The 23,391-nt window shown below is 40.4% G+C and overlaps 2 protein-coding genes across 4 annotated transcripts in view; both read left to right on the top strand.

Annotated features, from left to right (window-relative positions):
- Positions 1-32: 32 nt before the first annotated feature.
- On the top strand, positions 33-5,513 carry trip13 (thyroid hormone receptor interactor 13). Of its 2 annotated transcripts, none has more exons than XM_039806955.1 (14): positions 33-163; positions 393-476; positions 831-990; positions 1,117-1,243; positions 1,770-1,825; positions 1,915-2,005; positions 2,181-2,253; positions 2,338-2,401; positions 2,494-2,580; positions 2,810-2,916; positions 3,116-3,269; positions 4,216-4,328; positions 4,460-4,529; positions 4,618-5,513. In XM_039806955.1, the coding sequence occupies exons 2-14, from the start codon at positions 403-405 to the stop codon at positions 4,711-4,713; spliced, it is 1,272 nt and encodes a 423-aa protein (XP_039662889.1). In that variant the 5' UTR covers positions 33-163; positions 393-402; the 3' UTR covers positions 4,714-5,513. The 2 variants fall into 2 exon arrangements, with proteins under 2 accessions (XP_039662889.1, XP_039662888.1); XM_039806954.1 differs by having other exon boundaries at positions 41-158.
- Positions 5,514-9,329: 3,816 nt separating this feature from the next.
- Positions 9,330-23,391, top strand: part of nkd2b (NKD inhibitor of WNT signaling pathway 2b) — a 30,437-nt gene continuing 16,375 nt past the window's right edge. For both annotated transcript variants that reach the window (XM_039807300.1, XM_039807299.1), the window contains exons 1-3: positions 9,330-9,645; positions 9,765-9,791; positions 9,914-10,005. In XM_039807300.1, the coding sequence (XP_039663234.1) occupies positions 9,621-9,645; positions 9,765-9,791; positions 9,914-10,005 (144 nt within the window). In that variant the 5' untranslated portion in view covers positions 9,330-9,620. The remainder of the gene's footprint in view (positions 9,646-9,764; positions 9,792-9,913; positions 10,006-23,391) is intronic.

Below are 23,391 nucleotides of genomic sequence, written 5' to 3'. Positions count from 1 at the left end.
GTGATACCACAAAACAAACGATGTGCTTCCGGTGTAACAAATCAGCGCGCTGAATTCGAGCGACTTTCGGCTTTCTGACAGCACAGCGGACCGTCGAAAGTTTCTTGGTTACCAGAGCTTTGGTTGATGCAAGTTATCAGATTGACAACGTAAATGGTGTAAGGTATGGTTTCAGTTTTGTCGGTGTAGCAGAATGTTTACCTTAACTATTTGAAGGATGCTAACGTTAGCCAGTTTATGTTAGCTAGCTACAACATCGCCTACTTACCTAACGTTAGCTAACGACATGTAATTTAAACGTTATTTTTGGTTAAGACAACTTATCAATTAAGTACAATAATAAAGAATACCGTTCAGTTAACTACTGTATGTGAGGAATATGATGTCCACAGTTTTACAGGGATGGACGGTGACAGAATGGAGGTGGGAAACCAGAAACAAAACATCCATGTGGAGGTCCATGTTAAATCTCACAGGTGGGTTTGCTGAGTGAGTAGTTTAAAACATGTCAGTCAATACGTGTATGGAGTCCACAAGAAACCACAGATCCTACCATGAATACAAAAAGGAACACGCACGCACACTCTCAAAATGCTGTTTAACTGACCACAACATATTAAAGCACTATGCAATGAGAAATTATGATTTGGGCATTTGTGCCAGCCGACCCTTTAACAACAGAATAAAGTCACACTTTACCAAACAATAACCTACATAAGGATATGCATTAAATGACCGATATTCGTTCATTTTGGTATAATGGTATCCGCTATGACAAGTGGGTAAATAATCAGCTATTTTATTTTTTTCCATTCGTGTTCATATATCAGCACAGCTAAACTGTCTGAAGTGAGAATACATATTCTGGCTCTGCTGAATCGCCACAGCATGGTTTTTGGAAACTACAGATGGACAGAGTTTGATGAAGATTTCCTGCAGAAACATGTGGAATCTGTGGCTATAGTTGATCTTGAGGAACTGGTAACCCAGGTCTGTTGTTTTGGTTTGCTTTGAATATTTTCCATCATCGATATCATTGTTTTTTTTCTTTTTCATAATGAAGTAATATTGCTTTGCAGTTGTTTATTCTTTTTCCATGCCCCCCCCCCCACTCAGCCCCTTGATTTAAAGAGCTGCTCTGTCTCCATTCACATCTTCACTCTGAATGAGGATGGACCCAGCACGCTCAGTTTGGAGGAGGATGAGGAGCTTTCAGCAGCCAATCACTGGTTGCTGCCAGCAGGTAACATCGGACATTGTGGAAGATAGCACGTTGAATAAATAAACATAGTTTTAGTTACATTGTTACTTATTGGCCTACATATAAACACACTCCAGTATATCTTGAATAAGTAATAATAAAAAAAAAAATATCAGCCCATTTATTGGTTTAGTTCTAATATGAATGGTCACTGGAAAAGTAGATTATGTAGCAGGAGTGGTTTAATATGCTTCTGTAAATGTTTTGTTACTTTTTTGCTGTAAAAACCTGAAGTTCATTGGAATCCATCCTAACCAATGTGAATCCAACCTGACCAAAGCCTCTTTTCTCTGTTAAAACTACAATTGTGTCATAACCACCTTTACTCTTACAAGGGATATGGATTCCATAATCAAAAGCGATAAATGCTTGGTCAAATGTAAATGTAAGGCAGAATAATAATGATAAATGAGTCATTTTATTTTTCATTATTTTAATTTTCATCTATTAGCTCTTTCTCATTACACTTCCATCTTTCCTCTAAAATGACTTGTTTTCTGCTTAACAGCTGAATTCAATGGGATTTGGGAGAGTCTGGTATATGACAGTGGAGTCAAAACCCAGGTAAAAATCATTGAGACATGAGAGAAAATTATTACATAACATTTTCACTTTTCAAAGCTAGACAACACATTGTTTTCATTTTCCTTCAGCTCCTGGATTACGTCACAACAACAATTTACTTCTCAGACAAAAATGTCAACAGCAACCTGATTTCGTGGAACCGTGTTGTGCTGCTTCACGGTAAATAACTAATGAAGAATCACAGTCATTTTAATCGGTTGAGGTTGTGAGATAGATAGATGGCCTTTATTGTCATTGTACATGGAATCATCCCAGAAATTTGGAGAGCTCTTCTGTTCAGTGAAAGACGATGGGCAAAAAAGTGATTTATCCTTTTGTTTATGCCAACATTCAGGACCCCCTGGCACAGGGAAAACGTCACTGTGCAAAGCTCTTGCTCAGAAGCTGTCAATCAGGCTGTCAAGTCGGTAAGACAATCCTCCTTTCATTGAAACCGCTTTAGCAGTAAGCACCTGCTCTTTTCATTTGAAAGTACACTCCTTTCCCCGCAGGTATTCTTATGGGCAATTTGTTGAGATAAACAGCCACAGCTTGTTCTCAAAGTGGTTCTCAGAGGTACACCTGGCTCCTTTTTTATGTTACATTATTTAATCGGAGGATGTTCTAGATGGAACTGATATTATTTTCATCGTGCCTCTTTGTTACAGAGCGGTAAGCTGGTCACGAAGATGTTTCAAAAGATCCAACAACTGATCGACGACAAAGATGCTCTTGTGTTTGTCCTGATTGATGAGGTGAAAATCAGCTTCTTGGAAATTAACTTTTTATTGAACTCTATGTTATCTGAGCGAAGAAAATCCATTTATTATTGAGTACATTTCTTCTTGGATTGGCTTCCAGATTCACTGATATAAAACTGAAGGCTGTCTTGTGCACTCGTTGTACCTTAGTTATTTCATGGTCAGGATTGTCTTTGCTGCGACTCAGGCTGCTTCTTTTGTGAATTTTTTTTATGGTGGGTAGGTGGAGAGTCTGACAGCAGCTAGGAGTGCCTGCCAGGCAGGAACAGAGCCCTCTGACGCCATCCGAGTGGTCAACTCCGTTCTCACACAACTGGACCAGATCAAACGGTAAGGGAGCAAAATATCCCTCTCTCGCTCTCTTTTATATCTAGTGGGGATGTAAAAATTATTATTATTATGGCCTATGACACCAGAAGCCTTAGTTTTGCATTCTTACAGTCACTCTTCATTACTGTCTTCACTGGAAAATCCTTGCATCAATCTTTTGTTTTGTCCTACTTGCACAAGTTTTGTTTCGATATTTCAGACATTCCAACGTGGTGATCCTGACGACCTCCAATGTGACAGAAAAGATAGACTTGGCGTTTGTGGACAGAGCTGACATCAAGCAGTACATCGGACCTCCATCCGTAAAGGGCATCTACAACATTTACCTCTCCTGCCTGGAGGAGCTGATGAAGGTGACCAAAAAATCTAGCAAAAAAATCTTTTATTTGTAATCCAAAACCTAGCTGCCTAAACAAGTCTCTTACTTCCATGTTCAAACTTTGGGGATTATTTTATGGTGGCCGTGAGGTGCAAGGCTAAGCAGTTAGAGCAGGTTGTCTACCAATCAAAGGGTTGGTGGTTCGATCCCCGGCTTCTCCTGTCCACAATGGTAAAGTCAAAGTTGAGCAAGACACTCAACCCCAAATCCTCCCAATGGTTAGGCCAGCACCTTGATGGAGTGCTTTGGATAAAAGGGCAATTCAATTTTATTGAACTGAAAACGCAACAGCATTTTACAAAACAGAAATCACAACAACGATTCAGACAAAATGTAAGAACACTTCAACAAAAACACATAGACATTTGACTGTGAGATAGTTAATGAAAGATGAAAGCAGGGCCAAGACATTTTTTCTTTTTCCTTTGATGGACAGGTGGAAAAATGGCAGGGCAAGAATAATATCAGACCGCACTGGATTCCAGAAAATTCTCAAAACTAATTGACATGTATTGAAACATTTCTGAGTTTGCAGGTATGCGTTTTCTTTTGCCGAGTTCAAATGTTCCACTAAAACAAGTTCCTTACTGAGACCATTTTACAAAGCCACCGTCGCTGCGTCCGGAGCTTGGTGTCCCCAAGATGATTTTAATGTAATGGTTCAAAGAAATGCAAACAACCCAGAGCATTTCAGACGTTTCTGCCAGAGCAAATAAACCATGAGCTTGCAGATTCTTCTGCTTCCCAGGCTAGTGGAAAATATAAATTTTACATAAAAGATAGTGATAATGTTTAACTTTATTATCAACATGCCTCTAAAACAGTCATAAGTAGCAACTGTACAAAAGCAACATTTTGAATTTAAAAGGGTGAGTTGATAAATTTGAATTTCTTATGTTTATGCTTCATGATATGTGCAGTGCCAGATCATCTACCCCCGGCAGCAGCTGTTTACCATGTTTGAGCTCGAGACGATGGGCTTTGCAAAGAGTGAGGTGTCCGAACACAGTCTGAACCTGAGGAACATTGCTCTGTGAGTATATCCTCCCATAATGCAATAGCACCCAAATCACACTGTCTCTGTGCTCTAGTCATAACATCAAGCGCCAGTGAGAACTTAAAAAAACCCACAGGCTAATGTTTTGTTTTTCTTTTCATTTCCAGAAAAAGCAAAGGTTTGAGTGGAAGAGCACTGAGGAAGTTACCATTTCTATCCCATGCACTGTTTGTAAAGGTAAGTATTTATTTTGTTCTACAGAGTGTAGGAAGAAAAGAGTCTTATAGTTTTTTTTTTATTCTTTTTTTTATTTGTTTGCCTGCAGACACCGACAGTGACTCTTGAGAGGTTTTTGGAGGCTATGGACCAAGCAGTGGATAAACAGACAGAGGAAAAAGCTAACCTGGTCAACGGTGTCTGAACTTATTACAATGCCCAAAGGCTGACACATGATTGTTCATGAGCTCTCAATCCCATGCCTCATATCTTTTTTTATAAAGCTTAATCCATTCATTTGGCAGCAATGTGTTAAATATTTTGGCAAGTAACAGTGTTTTTTTTTTTACAAATATCTATAACATAAGTAATTATTCAGGTAATTCTGTTGGTGCTGCTAGCCTAAATACCAAGTCGGTTTCAGGCAGTTTGGTTTAAGATGGAGTACCCAGTGCTTGGATTTTTCTGTTTACTCTGTTCTTAGTTTCAAAGTGATATTTTTATGTAACATTCAGCTTTAACCTTCATTCAGCTTCTTTTGGGTCCTAATGTTAAAGGGACAGTTCACATTTGTACTGGCATTAGTTACTTTCCTTAATTGATATCACTGCCTACACATTAGCTCAGTCTGTGGATTTTATTGGAAATATCTCATTGAGATGGCAATGTGTTTTTTGCTCTTCATTTCTCTTATACAAGTTGCCAGCTCACTGAGATACCTTCATCCACATGATCTGTAGAATAAACTAATGATAATGTATGATACCAACTTATGTTAAAAAATATGAACTGTCCCTTAAACATACTGTTTTTTCATACACTCAGTGTTCATGTGTTATGTTTTAAAAAGGGATGTTCCTCATAGACCATCACTTAAAAAATGTCAGTCAGTTCTATATTTATGTTAACAACATATCTTCTTTAAACTTTCTGGATTCATGCATTCATTAGCCTACAACTTTATTTTGTATATAAAATTGTAATAAACAATATTGTTTATGCTTGTGTGTGTTGTTGAAATGCTGCAGATGCATTATGGAGATTTTAAGAAAGCCTTTGAGCCACCACTTGGTGGCGCACAGATGCTGTCATACAGTTGTAAATACGGAAAGACAGATTTAATATAGTGTTTTTTATTAGATATGTGATAATCACATTAAGGGCAGTCAATGAAAATGCCCGCAGTAATAAAACCAGATTGCAGTTGACCTTGAGTCTGTCTCCTGTCGGTTATCTAAATAACTTTGTGGAGTAAAACAACAAACCCATATATATGTATAAAAAGTGAAAAGCTGATCCAGGTTTTACTTAGAGTGCAATTGTGCAGCTAACATAGTAGTCCTCCTTTATGAAACCGGCTCCTGCACAGGGACTCAAAGTGATATATGGTTATGCTGCCTGACAATGTGTGTTTTTGCGTAGCTGCCACCAGTTTGCCCTACAAACGCAACTATTAAAAGATGATTCAGTTATGAAATGTATCAGTCAGTTTACACGAACAGATAAGTGGCTCTATTGTTGGTATGAACGTGTTTTGCATTCTGTGAATGCTCTGCTTCTGTGCACGTCAGCTGCCGGGTTCAGACAATGTGCCCTTTGTTTGTTGTTGAGCAACAGCTTTTTCACTCCACTTCAAAGGTGGATTCTGTAGGCTGTTCCTAAATGTAAAAGGAAAGCAAACATCTTTATTTACACGCTTCATTTCTGCTCAATCCTGTCGCTGTCGCACTTAAAATGACCTTTCTTGGATGTTCTATGTAGAACATTACACATGCAATTTGGGTGGTTTTCATTTTAGTTTAGATCAAGCAAAAGATTTATACTCTAATCAAGACCTTCAAGGAAAGCCTTTCCTTTAATGCCACTATCTTTTACACCTAATTGTTTGGCAACCTCTATTTTTTTATGTCAATGAAGTTTTTATGTGAGATGAATCACATTAGGAAGCTATACTTTAATCAATGATCACAAAGTAAAAAGGGAAGATAGAGAAAGGGGGAGCTGTAGAAACAGGCATGGTAAATAAAACCATAATTGCTCTGTCTGGAGGCCTTTTTTCTTTTGACTGTAGTTACTCCAAAGCCAGGCAGCTGTTAAAAGGCCATCAAGACGCAGTTCGGAAGAAAAGTCAAAAGCCTTATTGTTACAGAGTTTTATCACTGTTTCAAGCAGTTTGAAAATGTCAGAAAACTCCAAACAAAACAAGTCTGATGTTTATCCTCTCAACCGTTGTTCAGGTACATGGCTGAAAGCAATGGAATATCGCTGCATGTGCCAATGGTGATTCACATAGGGAGGGAATTAACTTACACACATACTTATAGGCATGTTAAGAAGAAACTGAACAGAGCTGCACACCAAACAATGGAAACGATCACTCATTTCTCTGAGTTTAACATCACATGATCTTTAAAATGATTTTGAAGTGCATTGATTGGCGCTAGTTTAGAAAATCCTTGCACTTTTCCAGTATAATGATCCACATCCTTTGTGCAAATGCGTAATAAGAGCAAGCTGTTTCCGGGCTTCTCAATTCTTCATCTGCATGACAGCCTTTGATGATAAACCAGGACGTTTATCCAAGTGAGCATTGCTCTTTAAAGGCAGCCTCAACTCTGTCTTGCTGTTCCCAGTCTAAAGTATCCTGTCAGAAATTGAATGAACAGTTGTTGTTTCTGCTTGAGATTTTTGTTTTGCATCCCTTATGTATGTCATCCATTGAAGTGGGATGTTAGAGAGAGAAAAAGGATGAGGGAGAGATACCTTGTAAAGAGGCAGAATCCTGGGAGCCAGGGTGCATAAAGAAATGGTGATAATTAGGCACAGCAAGTAGATCAAAGAAAGCTGCCATCAGTGAGCTTTGCAAATGTCTGCTCATCCTGTCAGCCACAGACAGTGATCTGAGAGTCTTGTGTTTGAGACCTCAAATGGCAGACAAATTGACAGGAGGAAATAGCTGCACTCCACATTCATCAAGGTGAAACTGGGACACTATGATATAGTACCATTTTGACAAAAAATAGGATGTTCTTCCAGCAGAACAGAGAATGTGTCTTATGTTCCTCCAGGCAGAGCTGATTTGTTTAGGTAAAAAAGGAAAAGGGTTAGTACATGGGCTGTAATTTCTTATACAGCTGTGACTGATCGACTGACACCAAGCTTATAACAGTTTAGGATTTGATGACATGCAAAGATCAAAGCAACGTCTCTCCTCATTATGAATATAATCTGCACAAGAGTGGAATATTTACAAAACACTAACATAACATTCATGTTTTCATACTGAGCTAAAGGTTGCCTTAGTATATGAATATTCATAACTCTTGGCGTGTGTCCTGCGGCTGGGGCCCTGGTTTAACGCCCTGCCAAAAGAAGCAAACTATAAAATTGCTGAATAGCTTTTGATGTCTGGTGGTTAGTACAGCATGTTCTCCTGGTTTTCTTTTATAAACAATAGTTTAACTTTAGCATCTGTTGTGCACACTCCTAAAACAAATAATGGAAAATATAGTGGGGCATCTTATCAGTGTGTGATTAGCACACAGACTAGTAGAATAATCATTTACTAAATAATAATGTTATTGCACCTTGTGCGTTTATCTCTACACACCAGAAAAGATGGGGACACCTCCGTTCTTTTTTACAAACCAAAATCTCATTTGGGTTGGAAAAAGTCCAGCATAAATTATATGAAACAGATCTAATGAACTTTTTTTAATCTAATAACTTTAGTAGCCTAGTAGGCCTACACATTTAGCCTACCTAGTTTGATTGAGATAAACTCCTGATACAAATAGGCCTAGTAAAATAACGAAATTATCAAAATAATGAAAGTGTCCTCGTCATAAATATAAATCTACTTTGAAATCCATGAGCTGTTCGGAAAATCACACCAACAGAGGACGCGGTTTCACATTCAACGACACATGAGCAGCCAAACCAGCGTTCGTTGCGTCAATTTAAACAAAAACTATGACCGGAAATCAATGAAAGTGCTTTTCAAAATAGTGGTAGGCCTATATTTGTATTTCAACTAGAAATCAAAACATAATTGGGTAACCAGCATGCTGTTATAGCTCATAAAGTGTGAGAATTTGCTAGGTCTTGGTGTAAACTGAAAACGTTGTTGTTGTTGTTTGTACTGTTTTTCAGACAGTTTTCCCACACATATTCCAGTAATGTGCAGCTGAATTTGGCGCCCCTCAGGTCAGGGACAATAAACTTTAGAGGGGAAAAGTCTGGAGCACATCTACTGATTTTTAATCCTTTAATATTATATTATTATGTTTGCAGTATGATTTAAGAGAAAACAAACACTTTTACACAAGCACTAATAAATGTTGAAAATCACTGAGTGTACTCCATTCTTTTCCCCTCTAAAATGCCATAAACTGTTTTAAGACTTTGTTCGTTATTTGTTATCATTTCAGAGACTCTTTTAAGACCGAGTGAGTAATCAATTATTAAAAAACAATTAATTGGCACTGAATGATTAATGCAACACTCACGAAATGAAGAAATTAATGTAGAAATCCTTAAGCAGATTTAGAATGAAATGGATGTTGATCTAACATCCATGTCTGATTGAGTCAAGCTATTTCATTTGGACCCACTTTGTTTTTATTCCATACATTTTGTACACATTTCTCCCAACATTTTCTTAATGTGTATACTTGAAACACTGGTTGCAACATTTTTATCAATATTGATATTTTGTTTGGTAAAAGCACTAACCGGAAGTACCGTACATGCTCTGTCTATCTTGACACTCCGGAATCGCTGCTGTGTTCAAAGCGCTTTCTACATTCAGTTGGACTGAAGGGAAGTCTAGAGACAGACAGCGAGTGTTGCCCTCTCTCCTCCACTGATCATTTTTACAGATTGATCTTATTTCTGCACACACACACACACACACACACACACACACACACACACACACACACACACACACACACACACACACACACACAACTGATGCTTTAATGATCACGCGACTTAATTACCTGCCTTTGGATGAAGTTGGAGTTTTCTTCTTGCAGAACAAACACAATGTGACCATGTTGAAGCAGACATCGGAGTACCTTTATTGATCCAGGGAAGAGTGACTTAAGAATGGGGAAACTTCAGTCAAAACATGGTAAGAAGTATTGACACATTGGCACTGATTGACACATTTTTAGGTAGGCCTATTTCGATTAAAGTCTTACAAAAAGTAACAATTGTCTGTTTTGCATCCCTGTTTCTGATGATCTGAAGCGTGTAAGCGCAGAGAAAACCCTGAAGGTGAGAATAAAGATAGATTATTTTGTATAATGAAGCTTTATGAATTATGAAAATCTGATATAGGCTATAGGTTGAGCTTGAGATGTATATCAGCTGATCGGTGTATTTTCTCCATGTCTCAGGAGACAGTTTTGTTGTGAACGCCTTCCTCCGGAGAGGGATGGAGGAATGTGAGAGGTACAGCGCGACGGATCACAAGCTGAAGAACATGCAGGTATCAGGCAATTTTGGCTCTATTTTCTTTTCTTCTTAGTGATTCACATTAAATTAGGATAATTGAAAAGACGGCTATTAAGTTTTTTTCCTGTAATGTATAGTAAGACTGTGTGGAAACAAGTGTTGATATTACAGCATTTACAAGAGTATTACAAAAATTAGAATTAGTATCCAATAGAAATCAAAGAAGCTCTCTAAATTAATTTTGGCAAAGAGGATTCTTTCATCCTGTTCTGTCTGAGTGGTAAAATGTTGACAGTTACTCTTAGAAATAACCATGGCATTCACTTTTGTTACGCTGCATGTGTAACATTCATGTTCAGTTTTACATGAACAAAATGCATTAGGCTATTGGAATAGTGGTTCCAAAAGTGTGCGTGCGTGCGTGTGTGTGTGTGTGTGTGTGTGTCCGCGCGCGCGTGTGTGTTTTGTTTTGTTTTCTTTTGGGATGAGTCTGTCAAGCACTTCAAAGTTGTTACATTCCCTCTTCTTGAAAGGTGAACTGAGAACATCTTGACTTGAGGGGAAGGGAAACTGTATTTATAAGGCATGTGTGAAGACATGCAAGTTGTAGGTTGTTGTTGTTCTTTCTGTCATGTCTGGCTCCGGCACAACACTGCAGCGGTTATTCCCCTGCCAGCATCACTGGATGGGTTATGACAGCCATGAGCCCCGTGTGTGAAGCTGCTTGGCAAAGCAAAACACACACACACACACACACACACACACACATACACACACACACACACACACACACACACACACACACACACACACACACACACACACACACACACACACACACACACACACACATACACACTGGGTGGAAAGGTAGTCATTTCTCAGACTGAGAGATATAACGTTTGCTCTTGTGGCTGCTGGCATCATGACTCAGGGCTGTGTCTTTTTCCTCAATGCCTCCCATTCTAGTGCGGCTCCCAGTGGGCAGCCCTCTGTGGCATAACATTACATCACTTCAATTAGCGTGTCTTTTTGAGGGGTATGAGAGTAGCCTACCGAGGTCTCAGACAGAAAAGGGGTACTGACAATCTGTGAGGTGGGTGGTTGTAAGAGTGAAAGAGTTATGGATTATATCACGGCTATAAACCGCCCACTCATGGCAAATTAAAGAACTTTACTCTGCTTCAGAGGAGTCTGAGTTCACACTCCCCTCAATGAAAACCACCAAAGGCATAAACTTGGCACTTATTAGTAGGTGGATCCCTCCCTCGCTTCTATCAAAGTCAGGCCCCTGATTTATTTTGTGTCATTAGCTGGTTACATTAGAGGCTTGTTCACAGACCAGAACTGGAGAACTATATGCAGTTGGTGAGGTGGAGGTTTGGGTAGGCTAAGCCGCATAGGCCTACGCATGATCCGTGGTAAGGACGCGCTCGTTGCCGCTAACTAGGATATGATCCGTAACGTTGCATGACGACCTTTTATTTTGATCCGACCTTATATTTTGATCCGCCAGCTGTTTAGAGATGGCTGGATTAATGGCCATCTGAACAAAAACAAGGATTTCAACTTCTGAACCGAGACGGCACTACACCTCTTCTCTTTTATAGCCTAATCAATAACGTTACACAGTCAATGGCAACACATGTCAGAATTCAACACTTCTGCGTTACCCTTCACAATAAAAAGCTCTACGACCTATGAAAATTTCAGAATATTGGTGTAACCATGACCGAGACTTGGGTTGGGATTGATGGTTTATGGGCAGTGAGGGTACATTCATTGTCTTTTAGTAATGTGGGGATTCTTGCAGATTGTCACTTGTCACTTAATTAACATGGTGTTTTTACAATACAAAAAAACACAATGTACAGGGAGTATTTTTTCCAATGTGCACATAAAAATACAGCTTACATTTTCAATTCATAAAAGTAATTAACCAACTTAAATCATGTGGCAATGTCTTCTACAGTGCTCCTCATGAGATGAGAAGTCTTTAAAGCTTTTTTTTTACATACAGAGTCAAAGAATGTCTGAAGTTCACCATACAACTATATGTGCTGGGAAGAAACTGAAGAAATCTGGCCTTGTGAATCTGATATTTGCCCAAAAGACACAACAATTTTATCTCATTCCTTGTTGTTTGACTTTATATTCAAAAATAAGACCATACATTCTGTTATAGGGACCAAGACCTTATCAATCTCCCAAATTAATAAAGAAATTGATCCGCCAGCTGTTTAGAGATCACTGGATTAATGGCAATCTGAAAAAAACAAGGATTTCAATTTCTGAACCGAGACGGCACTACACCTCTTCTCTTTTATAGCCTGATCGAATAACGTTACACAGTCAATGGAAACACATGTCAGAATTCAACATTTTCTGCTTTACTCTTCACAAGCAAAAGCTCTACGACCTATGAATATTACACTGAGAGGTTACACAATAAAATAGATTACAATATTAATTATATTTTCCACACGTGCCATATCAATACATTACATTCATTTAAAAAACTAACCAAGTCTTGCCTTAATGTAGCAATATGCGCTGCTTCTTTTTGGCATCAATTATTTATTCTGCTGACTTTTTGACTTGACTTTTTCTGTCATGTCACTCTCAACGTGTAGCAGGTTCAGTGTTGAAAAATATAATTTACGACATTGTCATCAATATATTTTATGTAGCCTGATTATTTTTTTAGTCCACTCCCGAAGCACCCATTTCACTTTTCCCGACACTGCCTTTGATTACCATGAAAACCAAATCAAACAGACGAACACAGAGAGTTCTCTTAATACATCCATGGAGCGGCCACAGTGCTTCAGAGACACATTCAAAAGATGTAAATAAATGCTAAAAGTGGAGAAGGTAGTCATAGCGCCAAAAGCAGTAAGGTAATACAGGGAATACACGGGGGGTTTGTATTCTTTAACTTACTTAACAATACTGTAATGGCCAACAGGCAGTTGTGCTCTGCGCTGAAGCACTGCAAAGGCTCATGGGACTGTTCTGAACGGTTACTCGAAGAATGTTTTAATGCTGTTCTGTTAATGTTTTGGGTGTGCATTTATGTTACCTGGGTTTAAGTGTTGTGGGATTGATTTAGTGTTCAGGTTTATCTACATGTATTGGTGTAACCATAGTCTCGCTTTGCCAGACCCTCCTCCAAAGCTCACAGAAAGATGGTATGGCTACTCGGTGATGGGAGGAAAACGTGCTATGGTTTAATGGCATTTCTTTAAACCAATTAGAATCGTCATGGGCGGTGTCAAACTCCGCACAGAGCCGCTGCAAAATAGTCTTGCAAGAGAAAATTCAGATTGGACAGATAGTCTAGCTAGCTGTCTCAATTTACCCAGCAGAGATCTGAGGAGCAGTCAAAAATAGTCCTCATAAATCCACCAAATTTAAAATTCCAACACAAAGAAAGCGTAAGGAAACGGAAAAATACATGCATCCTTCGTTCGCCACCTCAGGAGGGGGAAGCGGGGAACCATCCAAGCTGTGTACAGTAAGGATGGGACACTGTTGACCTCAACTGAGGAGGTAATAGGGCGGTGGAAGGAGCATTTTGAGGAACTCCTGAATCCGACTAATACGCCCTCTATGTTAGAGGCAGAGCTGGAGGATGACGGGGGATTGTCGTCGATTTCCCGGGCGGAAGTCACTGATGTAGTCAAACAACTCCACAGTGGCAAAGCCCCGGGGATTGATGAGATCCGTCCAGAAATGCTCAAGGCTCTGGGTGTGGAGGGGCTGTCCTGGTTGACACGTCTCTTCAACATTGCGTGGAAGTCTGGAACAGTGCCAAAGGAGTGGCAGACTGGGGTGGTGGTTCCCCTTTTTAAAAAGGGGGACCAGAGGGTGTGTGCCAATTACAGGGGTATCACACTTCTCAGCCTCCCTGGTAAATAGTCTACTCCAAGGTGCTGGAAAGAAGGAAGTTCGGCCGATAGTCGGAACCTCAGGTTGAGGAGGAACAATGCGGATTCCGTCCCTGGTCGTGGAACAACGGACCAGCTCTTCACTCTAGCAAGGATCCTGGAGGGGGCCCGGGGAGGCTCCAACCGGTCTACATGTGTTTTGTGGATTTGGAGAAGGCGTATGACCGGGTCCCCCGGGAGATACTGTGGGAGGTGCTGCGGGAGTATGGGGTGAGGGGGCCTCTACTCAGGGCCATCCAATCTCTCTACGACCAAAGTGAGAGCGTGTCCGGCTTCGGCAGTAAGTCGGACTCGTTTCAGGTGAGGGTTGGCCTCCGCCAGGGCTGCGGCTTTGTCACCAATCCTGTTTGTAATATTTATGGACAGGATATCGAGGCGTAGTCGGGGTGGGGAGGGGTTGCGGTTCGGTGGGCTGGGGATCTCATCGCTGCTTTTTGCAGATGATGTGGTCCTGATGGCATCATCGGCCTGCGACCTTCAGCACTCACTGGATCGGTTCGCAGCCGAGTGTGAAGCGGTTGGGATGAGGATCAGCACCTCTAAATCGGAGGCCATGGTTCTCAGCAGGAAACCGATGGAATGCCTTCTCCAGGTAGGGAATGAGTCCTTACCCCAAGTGAAGGAGTTCAAGTACCTTGGGGTTTTGTTCGCGAGTGAGGGGACAATGGAGCGGGAGATTGGTCGGAGAATCGGCGCAGCGGGTGCGGTATTACATTCCATCTATCGCACCGTTGTGACGAAAAGAGAGCTGAGCCAGAAGGCAAAGCTCTCGATCTACCGGTCAGTTTTCGTTCCTACCCTCACCTATGGTCATGAAGGCTGGGTCATGACCGAAAGAACGAGATCCAGGGTGCAAGCGGCCGAAATGGGTTTCCTCAGGAGGGTGGCTGGCGTCTCCCTTAGAGATAGGGTGAGAAGCTCAGTCATCCGTGAGGAGCTCGGAGTAGAGCCACTGCTCCTTTGCGTCGAAAGGAGCCAGTTGAGGTGGTTCGGGCATCTGGTGAGGATGCCCCCTGGGCGCCTCCCTAGGGAGGTGTTCCAGGCACGTCCAGCTGGGAGGAGGCCTCGGGGAAGACCCAGGACTAGGTGGAGGGATTATATCTCCAACCTGGCCTGGGAACGCCTCGGGATCCCCCAGTCGGAGCTGGTTAATGTTGCTCGGGAAAGGGAAGTTTGGGGTCCCCTGCTGGAGCTGCTCCCCCCGCGACCCGACACCGGATAAGCGGACGAAGATGGATGGATGGATGGATGGACATGCATCCTTCGGAATTTCCTGCGGCACCGAAGCAATCCCGGAAGTGGAACGCGAAGGATATAGACGTAAGGATATAGTGTAACCATGACCGACTTGGGTGGGGATTGATGTCTTCTGGGCAGTGAGGGTGCATTCAATGCGTTTGAGTAATGTGGGAATTATCCCACAGATTGTCACAATACAGTAACATTTATAGCCGTCTGTCCGCATTTGTAGGATGGAATATTTGAGCCTACATTACCTGCCGCCCATGTGGATAACTATCAGCATTTAGCTAACCAGCCTCTTACTTTTCCTGCTCTCTTTGAGAGAAGTTTAGGATTGGTTGAGAGGAGGTGGACAAACGAAAATACAGTCACATCTGTTATAACAGATACTAGTCCTGATATTATATAGTATTGATGGTAAAATATTAAAGTAAATAGCAAGTAAGCCTTTTTTTGAGGCAGAAAATAACAATAATTACATTTTACTTGCATTTCCATTTGCTCCTGTAGCACTCTTTTTGCCATATCATCCAGGCTGCATATTCTACTACATGGATTCTTTTTTATTTCTTTATGAATGTGAGAAATCGCCAGTCAAAAGAAATGGAAAGAAAGTCTTATATGGTATTGATTTTTGTATTGGAGAAGTGTAACATATTAGCCTACTGTTAACTGAAGTAATATTTCTACATCACTTTTTTATCAAAGTTTTAAGCAGATGCTTCGGAAGCGGTAATAATGTGCTGGGTGTAACAGAACCCAAAGCATGATGCAAAGTATGAGCTGAAATGGTAAGTTAATTAATTACAATAGTAGGCTACACTGACAGAAAACTAATCGACAAATACTTTGCTAATTAACTGATACATAGTTGCTTAAACATTCTGTAGTTCCAGCTTTTCAATCGTGAGGATGTAATGCTTTTCTTTGCCCAATGTGACTTTGAGTTTTGGACAAAATAAGCAATTTGAAGACGTCACTTTGGACGATAATTGATTAATGTGAAAATAATTTGCCGCTTAACTGACAATGAAAAATGTGGTTAGCTGCAGCTCTGATGCAAAGGATCAAATGCCAAATCCAGTATCATGAATTAAATTGATACTATGAGGATAGGTTGCATATATGCCTACTATTGTATCGCAGACGCAATATGTGACTGTCTGCTCGTATAAAGTGACAGCTCTATTCATGCTGTTTGAAATGAGCGTATATGTCTACATTAATATTAAGATGGATGATGTCCCCAGGGATGTTTTTATGCTGTATAGTTTCTCATCTAAAAGACTGACTTTCAACACAGATAGAATTTATCTCCACTGTAAGACGGTGACACCATTTCCTCTTTTGATCCCACGTCTTTAATTAATTTTTCACCAGGATCGGATTACATTGTCACATTTCCAGATATAATTATTGGATTACAGGTTGTTACATGTCTGCGGTTTCGACCATGATTAAACAAGTCCAAGTCAAATAGAAAATAGCAATAATTATGTCATTTTTAAAGGGAAAAAAAGAAGTTTTTAGATGCATTTCAGCCACATTTTCTCCTCCTGAGTAATTTACCATATAGCTCTCACCAGATAGTAGTTTCACCACTTAGTCCTGGTTGATAAGCGGCAGGGACAGTTAAAATGACTTATGATTTTTTACAGAAGATTGGCCAAACACGCTGTTTAGCGCTGACCATCCCCCCTCCTCATTGTCAAATGGGGGAGTAGGATTCCTGAGCTGTCTGGCTGCGACTTCAAAGCGCAGAGCTGGGAGTTATAAAAGGGCTCTGATATCAGTGGAGCCTCCGAACCCTCACCCCTCTATCCCCCTGCCCTGTCCTGGGGGATGGGCTGAGGGATGGAGCAAAACCAGGAAGAAGAAAAAAAAAACAAGCGCTAACATAGCCTGTGCCCAACATCAGTTTGTGTAAACCTGTGAATCTCCTCAGCAAAGCAGTCATTTCTATTCAACACATTGTGAATGCTTTGCAATAACATGTGAATGCTTTGTAATAACAAAAGATCAAAGGATGCAAAAACCTGTTTAAATATTGATATTGCTGCAAACCATGATTCAACATTGCAGCTGGCAGGTTGCCCTCAGTGTGTAACCCTATAGGCTCTTTAAAGAGTGGTATTAGTGGACAAAGAGAGCTTGATTCAGCAGGATGACTTGGCTCATCCTGGCTACAGTCATCAAGATTTTGACACTTCTTTGCAGGTGCTCAAGACAAGTCTTACCTGTTCAAGCACCTGGTGTGATGTAGAAATATTACAGATCAAAGGTATAATCGCCCACCCCACCCTCAAAAAAATTTGCCTAGTCTGTGGTTATTGAATATGTAAAATTGCAGAAAACTCCTAACCCTGTATTTACCCAAACCTGCGTTCATTTGTGGAAGAGCTCTGTGAAGGTTCACTGTTTCACCTCTGGAAACATCAACACATCAACAGTGTAGACCCTCACACACAACCACAGTGCTTCATTTTGGAGCTTCAAACAGACATGCTTGGATGCCAAAATAATGACAGGCTAATTCAGCCTTTCAGCACCATCTTTTGTCTCAAAACTTCCCACAGACTTGGCCTGTGAAGAGGGAGTGTGTCTACATTTTAAATTCCACAACAAAGAGCTTTATTATTCCACTTTGAAAGGTTAATAATATCACACTTGAAGTTAAAAAGGTTAGGGATTCAGTTGGATGTAATGATGTGCCAAAAGCTCTGAGACGCAAATTTATTTTGACTTGCTGAGAGTTACATAGCACTCACCCCTCAATAATAAATTTAGTTTAAGTGCAGAGTTCCCAAGCAGCTCACTCAACTAATTGTAAGCTAATGTTTTTTTAACATTCATTTGGAATCTGTGAATAAGACTTTCCCCTTATATAAAAATCCTCATTTGGCGATCTTGCTCAAAATGGATGTTTTGGGCATTTGGGTATATCTTCTAGTCACCATGTTCATTTTGAGTTAGCAGTATTTGATTTGGAGCTGAGGCTGGTATATCTGTGTAATCTTAAGGCTGTGGCTCTGAATGACTTTTATTTTTCAGTACACAGCCACAAGTTTAAAACTGAGGTCAGTCCTTTTTTAGTTTTGAGTTGTGTGCACTGGATATACAGTATGGTGTAGCTCCTGAAGTCTTCGAGCTTCTCTCAAGAAATATTCCTGTCAGCAACATCTCATGACTTTTCCTGACAAACGACAAAAAAAGCCTGTCCCTGATGCGGCACTACCAGGGAGCAATACATGGCGGAGAGGAGACAAAAAGGTGTGCTCATATATGTACTGCTTTTGAAGGGACTTGAAGGCATTTGGAGAGTTTGTTTTTTTCCACCCCTTCTTTTTTTTGGAAATTGGCTTCACAAGAAGGCGAGCTGTGAGCCTTCATCTCTGAATGAAAAGCATGTGGCTGGCATCCAGAACAGCGGGGTCTTTCAGCACGGCCCCGGCAGACATCTGTTCCTGGTTTGTACAGCAAAAATCCTGGAGCAAGGAGAGGGGCTGTGGTGGGAAGGGGGTGGGAGAGGGTGGCGGGGAAGAGGAAAAGAGGAGGAGTGCGGGGTTTAAGGGTGGTTTCTTTTTCTTCACGGGGGATATATTTGAGGGGTTTTGAAGGTAGTGGGGGAAGGGGAGTAATGGAGAACCTCATCCGCCTCATTCACTGCATTGTTTGGGGAGGCGGCAGCTGACCATTGATCTCACCTTTTAATCACACCGCTCACTTCCGCCTTTTTTTCTATGTTAGTTGCCATTTGTCCAGAACAAACATTCACCCCTCTGTCAGTGTAAACATCATCACCTGGTTGGCTCCAACACTCATCCAAGTGCGAGATGCTTGTTTTAGCTATTCTTTCATGTTGGAGTGTGTATCACGTGTGAGTCAGAGGTCGAGTCCCTCTCTTACTCTCTGTCTGTGAGCTTGTGAGTGAATGTATGAGTGAGAGTGGTTTATGTGGCCAGTGCCTAATGGAGAAAGACATTAGAAACACTGCAGGCAGATTAAATGTTTATTTTTCTGAGGATATTTATACGGTCTGAAGTACTTTGAAGCAGTTTGCTTACTTTAACCCTAATTCCCCTGTGACCTGCACTCATGGCCTCTCCCTGTCCGTCAGGTGGAATCACACACATTGGTTCACAATCTTTTAGCATAAACCACGGACAGATTACTTTCTACCAGGGGGCGGCTGTGGGCCCCATTGACCCTGGTGCATTTTTACAAACAATTGTGCAGTTACAATAATTTACACACAGTAACCGTTTTCTCATATGAACTCGGGACAATGTCAGGCGAACATTGTATGAAGTTTCCCTTTCATACATGTAGCACATAACAGGAGATTGTCTGTGTCAGATGTGTTCTCACTTAACCGACAGAAGTTCACGAAACCCGTCGTCTCTCCAATTAGACATTTTCGCGTAATTCACCCTTCTGCTTTACTCACAAATTGGTTTTTGCTTATTCGCTCATCTTGCCGAGAGGTAGATGAGAAGATGAATATCACTCTAATATCTATACAGTGAATATGAAGCTACGAGCCAGCAGCTTAGCTTAGAATAGAGACTGGAAACAGGTTGAAACAGCTAGCCTGACTATGTCAAAGATAACTAAATCTACATATCTCCTACAAGCACTTCTACAGGTGTTTAGACCGACAGTCTGTATAAAAACGCAGCTCTCACATTAATTTGAAAGGATCCAGTCTGGTGGTGCAGCGGGGATGCCAACACAGTCTCCGGCAAATAACATTTGGTCTTGCGGAAAAAAAGTTGAACCTGGCTCAACTGTTGATGCAACGCAACATCATGTGGCAAAGTGCTGAGTTGGCCAATCACATACATGCAAGATTACTTTGTACCATGAACGCTGTTTACTATTAGTATAATATAATGTGGCATTAGGAAATAAAAGTCCGTGGAAATAAATAAATCTGGATTTATGAAATAAAAGTCTCTTGAAATAAATAAACGTGGACTTATGAAATAAAATTACCATGAAATAAGTAAAAGTCAAACCTTTTAATATATTTATTTAACTAATTGATTCATTTATATATGAATATTTACATTTATTTAGTTATTTATGTATTTATTGCCTCACTTATTTATTTCATGATGTATTTCAAAGGCATAATGTATTTATTCATGTATTTATTTATATATTTATTCATTTATTTAATATTGAATGAAATGGCATAATGAGACCGAATAAGAAAGAAAATTTCGGTGCCTGACTTTTTTTTTTCAGAAGCATCGCTGCATGGGACGCTACATTACCGTGTACTGCTGACAGCTTACGTTAAGCGGTGTAAAAGTGTGACTGTATTTCCCTGTAGAGGGTTCCAACACCGGGATGTAACATGTCTGACTGCAGCTGCCGTTGTTGGAAAAACAACACAGACGGTGCGTTTACTTGAAACTCGCCAGCCTTGTGGTGCATTTTAAGTTATTGTAAAATACCCTTTTCCCATCTGGTGCTTGTTTTTGTCGTTTACCAGCAATTTACTGGTGAAATAAATAAGTCATTGTTATAAGTTATTGTTATTACATTATTAATCAATCATTTAATTTTGACCATATGGCCTTAGCAATAAACAAGCCCTTCTTTAGTGTCGCCAACTGTCGTTTTGTGCTCCTTTTTTTATATTTTATATTATCTACATTATAAATATATTATATTTATTTCGGTTCAGGCACCGGCACCGTTTTAAAAGTATCGTTTTAGCACCGGTATCGGAAAAAAACGTAACGATACCTAACCCTATTGCCACCAGATTTGTAAAATCCTCTGCCACAGTATTATAAACCGCTGTGCAGTGTTTTGGTGTATGAGAAGCCTTCAAAAATCAGGATCTATTTCTTAAACTGGGCTTCCACCCACACCAATGGGTCATTAACTAACACGTTATATCTTGTTTGTTTAGGAAATCACTGCGCCCTGCCAACAAAATAGTCCCAGAATAAACAAGATATGGCGTATAAATTAGTGCACTTTAAAGGTGTTGGGATGCAGATTTTTGTTCCTGTTGGACAGAGCCAGGCTAGCTGTTTCCCCCTGTTTCAAGTCTTTCTGCTAAAATAAGCTAACCATCTCCTGGCTGTAGCTTCATATTTACTATACAGACATGAGAGTGGTCCATTATATATGCATGTGTAGCATACTTAATGTCTAGTGTTTTGCCAAGGTTATGATAAATATAGCTATATCAAAATAGATATAACACAACCGTATTTCTATCCACATATTGATGGCAGATATATGATGGCATAAATAATCATTTAGAGAATAGTATATATTTAGACAAGAGAAATGACAGTTGCTCGCTTCATTGTTGGAGCTCTTATCTGCACACATGGAATAAAGCTCTGTCGCCTGTGGAGCTATCTCAGTCCCTCCAGCGCTGCTTTAAAGTCACTTCTTGTCACTGCTTTTCATGGTATTTATGAGATATCTGATTAAGTATTTCAGAGAGATCAGTGTAGCTTTTACAGGACCGGATTGCAGCAAGTCATCCAGCATGCAATTGTGAATATCTCAACTTCCTGAATGGAGCCCATCCCAGGTATTCAGTGACACTACATGACCTAGACATGCATGGTCAGTGATGACAGCAGGGAGACCTCACTTCCCCTTCATGGTTAGAGTGCTGGTGGCTGTTTGGGGCAGCCCCGCCTAGGGTTAACACTGGTCTGTGTCTTTGCTTTCGCTCCCTGCCAGGGGAAAGAAAATACCTGAAGCTGGAGCCCAGTGCTTAGCACTGACATTTTTGGCAAAGGCTGCTGGATCCAAGTCTGTGTTTGATCTTATGCGTCTCCCAGCCAAGTAAAACACCGGGAGACTCAAAGGTTATTACATTTTAGTGTGTAAGGTATGTTTCCACATAAACCCCTGTTCCCCCTTAGAAAGCTTTAGCTCTTTTCCAAGCGGACTTCATTTTGCAAGCCTTAGAGCAGCCAAGGGAATATTATATTTTTTCAGCCATGGTTGTTGGCTTGGTTGTGTAGTTATTATATGCTGTTGTTATAGCCATTGTTAATTGATTACATTGTTTGAATTACATCTTCAGTGAGTGTAGTGCATTTGTGGAGCCCAGGGACAGACACACATACACACACACACACACAACACACATACACACACACACACACACACACACACACACACACACACACACACACACACACACACACAGAAAGCTTCAGACTCAATGTATATCTTAAACATTATTAGAAGACGCAATGCAGATCTATATTTTATTGCTTTAAGTATTTGCAGATTAAAAGAGGGGCTGAGGTTTTGCTTGTTTGTTTAAAGAGGACAGGGGATTCCTCTTTTGTACATGAGTTTGTTATCCTACGATTTGAGCCAGTGGAAACTTGAGATTGTCTTCACAAAGGTCAGATGCTGACCTGACATTTATTCCACAATACAAGCACAGGGGAAACTAAATAGTAGTGTGCAGCACAATAAGCTGATAGATATATGAATGACTTAGAACATACATCTTTGGCATGAATACCTCTACTTTTGGTGTTCTTGTGAGAAAAAACCCCAGATACATAAGGACAGAACATAATAAGGACCGCACTGCCAGAAGAAACATAATCTCTAAAATGTATGTAAAATGTAGTTAGACGTTTGCGTTTGTCATCAACAATCCTCATGTTGTGATGCCACAATGCATCTCCTTATGGCCCTTTGGTGGATTACATTCACTTTCTGTGTTGTTCTTGTACCAAAAGCTTTCAGAGACACCCCTGAATGTTTTGAAACTTCATTCTTGTTCCACATTCCTGAACCTGACGCCCTGCTAGGTTTGAGACTGGAGACTGAAACACCACACACCACAAACCCTGGTTTCCTGTATGCAAAAAAAAAAAAAAAAAGCCCAGCGGAAGGCACTCAGAGCTGCTGGCATTGTTACTCATTGTTGTGATGCTGCCTCTGCTTTTCAAAGTATTCTTTACATATAGATCAAGCATTCTGCTATGGCGTTATGCTTTTAATATACACTCCAGGTGTCTCTTGTGATATTTCCATGATTTTGAGTGTTTATTCCATACAAGGAGTCAATTTGTTAAGTTCATTTAATGTTCAAGAACCTTGAAAAAATGTGGAGTTGTACCAGAACTGTGTTCATAGGTGAACATACTTTACACAACATCCATCTTCCTGTCTTCCAATTTCATATACAGAATACCATAGCACAAGATTTATCAAAAACA

This window comes from Perca fluviatilis, chromosome 7 (assembly GCF_010015445.1).
Source record: "Perca fluviatilis chromosome 7, GENO_Pfluv_1.0, whole genome shotgun sequence".
Taxonomy (NCBI): domain Eukaryota; kingdom Metazoa; phylum Chordata; class Actinopteri; order Perciformes; family Percidae; genus Perca; species Perca fluviatilis.
Note: the sequence above shows the minus strand (reverse complement) of the source record. Positions and strands in the feature narration are given on the sequence as shown.